Source organism: Kryptolebias marmoratus, linkage group LG15 (assembly GCF_001649575.2).
Source record: "Kryptolebias marmoratus isolate JLee-2015 linkage group LG15, ASM164957v2, whole genome shotgun sequence".
NCBI classification, from domain to species: Eukaryota; Metazoa; Chordata; class Actinopteri; order Cyprinodontiformes; family Rivulidae; genus Kryptolebias; species Kryptolebias marmoratus.
In genome coordinates, this window is record NC_051444.1 from 2154063 (window position 1) to 2161014 (window position 6952).

Genomic DNA, 6952 nt, shown 5'->3' on the forward strand with positions numbered 1-6952 from the left:
AAACAAAAACACTAGCTAAAATCTAAAAGTAACAAAAAGCTAACTAAAGGAAGCAAAAAGCTAGCCAGAAGCTAAAAGTAGCAAAACTCCCATTAAAAGGTAGCAAAATGCTACCTCAAAGTAGGAAAAGGCTAGTTAAAAGTAAAAAACACACAAATTTATTTTTCAGCTTTTCAAACATGGGCCTGCATTCAAATTTCTGAAAGTTTACGATTCTAAACCTTATTTATATCATTAAGCTAGCATAGCATTCAGCATAAACTTCACTAAACCTTATTGAAAAAAACCTGTTTAACAACAGTACGGGCAAATCTCCCTCTCGCGATATTTCGAGAAATTTTGCAGCGAGAACACAAACGGAAGTAAATACTCAAAGACGAAGTCGCATCTAAAACGTGGATGCTGCTTGATTTTAACGAATTAAAATCAGTCCAGAATTTCAAAGTCATTAGGTTTGACGTGGATAAATAGCATTCACTTTCTAGTCATTTCGGTAATAATTATAAGGTCCGGCAGGAATCGAGTCGTGCGTATTTTGGCCTGGAAAGACTCGTGCTAAGCTAACCTGCGTTATCGCGGCTAACGGGACTGTTAGCATCGGAGCAGTGCGCAGCAGCAGGATAACAGAACCGAGGCGGAAAGTTTCGCCGGTTCATGTCCGTTTTTCGTTCAGTTTGAAACCTATCATCGACCCAGCTAGCCCCAACTCTGGTTGGGGTGGATTTAAGATGATCATTGAAAACCTGGAAGCTTTGAAAACATGGCTGTATGAAACCCTTGAGCCCATGTAAGTGCGGTTAGCATTAGCAACACGCCTCCTAGCAATAATTTACTTAGTCTAAAGTGTGGTAGCTATGTAATCTGGCAAAATGTGTAAATTACTGACCAGGTGCCTTTAACTAAAGTGTATCAACATATTTTCCAGATATAATTATCATGTGATAGCTATTTATTACAAATAATAGTAGATTGTTAGCATCTCAACCATATGTTTGTTGATTTTTTTCCATCCAGATGTGATGCTGACCCTTCTGCCCTCGCCAAGTATGTTGTTGCTCTGGTGAAGAAGGACAAAAGCGAAAAGGAACTTAAAGCCCTGTGTATTGACCAACTGGACGTGTTTCTCCAAAAAGGTAAACACGAGAGCTTTATTCTGCCCATCCCGCTTTAAACATCGAGTCGTTCATCCATGAATGAAATTCATACTTTTAATCTCTTTCAGAAACCCAGCTGTTTGTGGACAAGCTGTTCGAAGCCATTAACAACAAAAGCTACCTCCCACAGCTGGAGCAACCGGTGGTCAAAGCTGAGAAGGACGAGCAAAAGAAAGATGAGGTTATCTTTAACTCCTGCTGCTAACGATAATTGCACATTCGTTTGATTTAATGAGTTGTCACACTAAAGAAGAGGAGAGTGTTAAATGAAGACACGGTGCTGATAAAAACCTAAACTGTTATAGCTGAAGTACTGATTAGGAACAAAACTACTTATTATGCTTCAAGATCAGCGTTTTGTCCAGGGCTCTGCATTTTAAATTCGTCTTATGTCGTCCTTTATTCACGCAGGACTAATTAACAGCACAACAAGCACCATTTTCAGCTGCTGCTTTATGATTTAGGATCTTCGCTTGTTTCACATTTTTGCTGAACGTTGACCGTGTCCACACGGTTGAGTTATAGTTGACTTTAGTCACAGAGTTGTCTCCGGTGTCTCGAAGTCTTCTTGGTTTAGTTTCTGTAAAATCCGGGGCTGTTTTTTGACGCCGGCTAAGGATAAAACATCAGGCTACAGCTCCAGGTCTAAAAACCACGTCGATTACGACTAATATTAAAAAGAAGCATGTCCAAATCTAGCTTATATGAGGACAACAAAATAATGCAGTTTTGCCAGCTGTTCACATTAAAAACAGGAAGTGATTTTTTTTTTTTAAATTGGCTGCTCAGAACTCAGCTTCACGGTTCGCTGGTCGCTTTCCTGCAAACCCTCAGGTGTCAGTGAGACTCCAGCTGATAATTTGCCTGTTTGCTTTAAATTTTCCGTCACCAAAAAGTCTCCAACATCCCATCCCAGTGAGATTCTCCCGCCTCATCGTTCAGTCTCGGTTTTAAAGTAATAATACAGCTGTTAAACGGATGCTTTTTATTCTGCTTTTTGTAAAGGTGCAGGCGAATCGGGAAGAGGAACGTGACAAGAAGTTTTCTCGGCGAGTGACCCACAGCCCTCCTCCGTCGAGCTCTCGCTACAGTAGAGACGGCAGGTGCTGAAACGACCCATTTAAGGCTTTAATTATTAAATCCTTTTCACGTAACGCTTTGCCTTCGTTTGTTTTCCAGAAGAGGAGATGATCGTAAAAGAGACGATCGCTTGAGGAAGAGGGATTACGACCGCCTCCCGCCGAGGAGGGACTCGTACCGCGACCGCTACAACCGCCGGAGAGGCCGCAGCCGCAGTTACAGCCACAGCCGCAGCCGGAGCTGGAGCAAAGAGCGTCTCAGGGACCGGGACAGAGACAGAGACAGAGACAGGGACAGGGACAGAGATCGCAGCAGGAGCCGGTCTCTCAGCAGGACCCGGTCCAGAACCAGGAGTCGAGGTAAAAACTCTTAAAACTTAAAGTTGACTCACATCGGGTTTTCTCAGTTTCAGGACAAGTTATAAATATAAGAAAGACTTTAAAGGTGAAAATGTTTAGATTTACACCTCTCCTTGCGTTTCCTGCAGACCGGGATTCGGGGAAGTCGAAGTACGACCACGAGCGAGCCGACAGGTCGGAGGGGGCGGATGTCTACACGCCGGCGGTGCTCGTTTCCTCCGCAGCCACCTCGCACTTCCCCGTGCCGTCACTCAGCAGCACCATCACCGTCATCGCCCCCACCCATCACCACAGCAGCAACACCAACGAGAGCTGGTCGGACTTTCACCCCGAGCCCCCAGTGGACCGGGTCCTCTTCAGCCGGGGGCTGCCCCCTCAGCCCAGGAAGAGGTGCCGTGACTACGACGGTGAGGGAAGCCGATCGGCTGCGATTTCTTCCGTTCCTGAAGGTGTGAAGGTCGGCTGGTTTACATCTGCTTGTCCTCCACAGAGAAGGGGTTCTGCATGCGGGGGGACATGTGTCCCTTCGACCACGGGAGCGACCCGGTGGTCGTGGAGGACGTCAACCTGCCCAACATGCTGCCCTTCCAGCCGCCACCTATTCCAGGCGTGGACCAGCCGCCGCCGCCGCCGCCTCCAGGCCTCCCCCCTCCTCCGCCCCTCCTGAACCCCCCTCCTGTGAACCTGCGGCCCCCTGTGCCCCCTCCAGGTGCCCTCCCACCCAGCTTGCCACCTGTTGCAGGTAGGAGTTTACAAGTTGAATGTTTGTTTATTTTTTTTTCCGTGAGACGTTAAATTAAATTTAACTTTCTGTTTGGCAGGCCCCCCTCCTCCCCTTCCTCCGCTGCAGCCCGCCGGCATGGACGCTCCGCCCAACTCCATCACCAGCTCCGTTCCCACCATCGTCACCTCTGGGATCCGCTCGTCGCTGCCCCCGGCGCCGGTGCCGCTCTTCCCTCCCGGTAATCGAGACGTTTTGCGTTTTTAAAACCAGTTTTTCGACTTTTCTGCGAGTTAAAGCGTCTCGTGTGTGCCGATCAGATCACTACGACACAGATGTGTACAACCCCGAGGCTCCCAGCATCACGAACACATCCCGGCCCGTTTACCGCCACCGGGTCAATGCCCAGAGACCCAACCTGATCGGCCTCACCATGGGGGACGTGGACCAGCCGCAGAGAGGTGCGGCTCGCGGAAATCAGGCGAAATCAGGACGTTTGTGTCGTTTGTTCACCTGTTTTTGTTTTTCTGTTTTCAACCCTCAGCAGACAAGATTCCCAACAACAGCATGAGGATCGTCATGGAGTCTGACTCCAGGAAGAGGCCACCCGGCCCCCACGACGGCGGCATGCCACCCAAGAAACCGTGGTTTGACAAGTGAGTTGGAAACGTGTCCGTCATTTAACACGTCACGACCTCGGGAACGTTCGTCTGACGGCGGCGGCACGTGTCCTCTCTCCGCTCAGACCCAGCTTCAACAAATCCAACCATCAGGGCTTCCACAGACGGGCTCAGTTCCCCCCCAACGCAAAGCTGCTGGTTCGGCAGATTCCCCCCGAGCTCAACAACATCAGCAAACTCAACGAGCATTTCAGCAAGTTTGGCACCATCGTCAATCTGCAGGTCTGAATGAAAACACACGTCTGATGGGAATCAGCAGGAATTATTGGAATAAATGTAGGAATTAAAACACTGCAGGTCGGCTCTGAACAGGACTTCCTGGATGGACATGTGGGGACAGACGGTTGTTGGAATTTGTTTTGTTTTTATGGAGATAAAATGACAGAAATAGGCCCAAATAATCATCGAATAACGAGTAAAAACAATCTTATAATCTGTTTTTTAGAGCTGTGAACAAAAAGGGAGATCTGTAAACTTTTTCCAAATTCTTTATCTGCTCTTAAAACAAAATGTTTCGTTTAAATCCAGCTGATTCCCGTCACTTCCCATGGAAAGTTCCCCGACGTTTCGCTCGGATCCTTCGCCGCTGTCTCAGGATTTCTTCTTCGTCTCGTTTGAAAGGTGGCGTACCAGAACGACCCGGAGGGGGCGCTGATCCAGTTCGCCTCACCCGAGGAGGCCAAGCGGGCCATGCAGAGCACCGAGGCCGTCCTCAACAACCGCTTCATCAAGGTCCACTGGTTCCGGGACGACGGGGGCGACGGGCCGGGTCAGGCCCGGCCGCAGCAGCAGCCTCAGCCCGCCACGGTGAAGCTCCGCCTTCAAACGCGCCGTTAGTCACTTGTAAACAGGCGAACGTGATGCTGTTTTAATGTAATTATTGAAGCTGTTGTTGGCCGAGCAGGAAATGGATCTTTGGTATCAGTTTGAGATCCGTTTATCAGCAGGTTCTTTAAAGTTAAACTATTTTATTTTATGTGAAATATAAAACCTTAAAAAGCTCAGAGAGCTGCAGTAAATCAGCTCAGGTGGAATCTTTCCTGCGACAAATTATAAAACGTTTCAGACTTTCAGATGAAATTATCCGAGTCGTCTCAAAGTGAATAAAAAGTAAACAGATTGAGACAAATTTAAGGGTAAAAATTGAAAGAACCGGTTCAGTTTTGTCTCCAGATTTTACTTTGGCGGCAAATGAATAAATAAATATGAGAAAACTTCAGGATCTTCACGAAGACGGGAGGTCAAATATGATCTGAGAGCTGCAGGAAAATGTGACCCGAGGCTCATGGCTGGCCGGACAGCGTTTAATCTGCCCCTGAAGCCTGAACTTGTGTTTAACCTCCCGTGTCGTCCGTCAGCCTTCAGCCACGCCTCTGAAGCAGTCTGTGAAGGATCGCCTCGGCCCCCTGATGCCTGCGAACTCTGACCCCCCCCAGGATTCCGGCGGCGCCTCCCAGGTACGTCTGGATGGACTTGTCGTGTTTACGTGTCAAAATCCACACGAGCTTCATTCTTTTTCCTTCCCCGCCTCGTAGAACTCCTCCAAAGTGTCAGTAAAAGCCCGTTTGGGTTTCTCCAAAGCCGCCACTTCCGTCGAGAAGGTAAAGAGTTCAGGAGAAACACAACGCCGTTATTTTAAATTTGCTCCAGATGTCTGAAAAACATGTCCTTCCCCGCCAGTCCCAGGTGTTCTCTACGTCCACGGGCCTCACCAAGACGGTTTACAACCCGGCTGCTCTGAAGTCGGCCCAGAGGAGCTCTGAGGAAGCCATGAAGAAGAAACAGGTGAGGCGGGGAACCCGGCGGTGGACAGGAGGACAGGAGGACCGGAGGGGGTGGACCTAATCATCGTCTCCTTCTCGTTTCTCTGGCAGGAAGCCCTGAAGCTTCAGCAGGACGTCAGGAGGAAGAAGCAGGAAATACTGGAGAAGCACATCGAGACGCAGAAGGTGAGACAGGTAGTCACAGGGCTGTTTGGTGTCATGGTGTGTAACACTATGAACATGGAGGACAGGAAGCTGAGGACAGAGTTGTCTTAGCAGCTCAGAGAGACAAAGATTGAGCAAAGATAAGACCGTCTCCAAGCAGCTGGATGTCCACAGGACTGGAGACAACCCACCTGGACGCGTCCACAAGAGGACAACTGAAAAGACGGATAATACGATGGAGGACACAGAGAAGCCAGGACGCTTCTGGGACAGCGTCCTTTGGACAGATGAGACAAATGAATCGTCTGAGATCTGTCCCACATGAAGCTCAGAGAAATTTGACCGTTTGTCTCAAAGTTTGCAGCTCAGAGGACAGAGGAACGTCTGGATCTCTGTGAAGTTAAAATCCGGAGCAGATGACTGGTTTGATCTCAGGTTCAGAGTCGGAGTGATTAAATCTTCTCTGTCTTCTCCTGATTTGTTCCGCAGCTCCTGATCTCCAAGCTGGAGAAGAACAAAGCGATGAAGGCAGAAGACAAAGCAAAGATCATGGAGACTCTGAGCTCGTTGACGAAAAGCATCACCAAACTGCAGGAGGAGATCAAGGGGCTGTCGAGCTGCAGCAACCCGCTGCGATCGGCCAAGAGCAAAGCCCAGGTAGGGTTTGGGATTTGAACCTGCAGTTGGACACGTTTACTCGCTTCAGTTGTCTTTTCAGTCCCTCCAGGATTTTGCAGGCGTTTTTTGTGATTGTTGCGGCTAAAATGCCTGATTTCGCGGGGCATTTTCCTAAAAGTTGCGATGAAAAGTTGCGAAATCAATAAACAACCTTAACTTTTAATATATAAACCAAAAATCCTTCCTAGTTTTGTAAGATATTTCCCAACAAACATTGACATTCTCAAAAGGTGCTTTATTTGAGAACTTTGATAGCTTCTAAACTGACATTCATGAGCATTTCTGGATTGTCCCTGGTCTGCAGCTCTCCTCACATGTTTTGCAGACACAAAGTGTTTGTCGATGCGTTTAT

At 48.3% G+C, this 6952-nt stretch overlaps 1 protein-coding gene across 2 annotated transcripts in view; it reads left to right on the forward strand.

Moving 5' to 3' along the window:
- The first annotated feature begins 339 nt into the window (after positions 1 to 339).
- Positions 340 to 6952, forward strand: part of rbm26 (RNA binding motif protein 26) — a 9534-nt gene continuing 2921 nt past the window's right edge. The window contains exons 1-17 of one of the 2 annotated variants that reach the window (XM_017405284.3): positions 340 to 787; positions 1015 to 1133; positions 1223 to 1335; positions 2160 to 2257; positions 2334 to 2593; positions 2722 to 3000; positions 3084 to 3335; positions 3415 to 3555; positions 3635 to 3775; positions 3859 to 3970; positions 4060 to 4216; positions 4616 to 4801; positions 5353 to 5451; positions 5530 to 5595; positions 5675 to 5779; positions 5869 to 5943; positions 6412 to 6579. In XM_017405284.3, coding sequence (XP_017260773.1) covers positions 729 to 787; positions 1015 to 1133; positions 1223 to 1335; positions 2160 to 2257; positions 2334 to 2593; positions 2722 to 3000; positions 3084 to 3335; positions 3415 to 3555; positions 3635 to 3775; positions 3859 to 3970; positions 4060 to 4216; positions 4616 to 4801; positions 5353 to 5451; positions 5530 to 5595; positions 5675 to 5779; positions 5869 to 5943; positions 6412 to 6579 — 2430 coding nt within the window. In that variant the 5' untranslated portion in view covers positions 340 to 728. The remainder of the gene's footprint in view (positions 788 to 1014; positions 1134 to 1222; positions 1336 to 2159; positions 2258 to 2333; positions 2594 to 2721; positions 3001 to 3083; positions 3336 to 3414; positions 3556 to 3634; positions 3776 to 3858; positions 3971 to 4059; positions 4217 to 4615; positions 4802 to 5352; positions 5452 to 5529; positions 5596 to 5674; positions 5780 to 5868; positions 5944 to 6411; positions 6580 to 6952) is intronic. The other variant, XM_017405289.3, reaches the window with a different exon arrangement.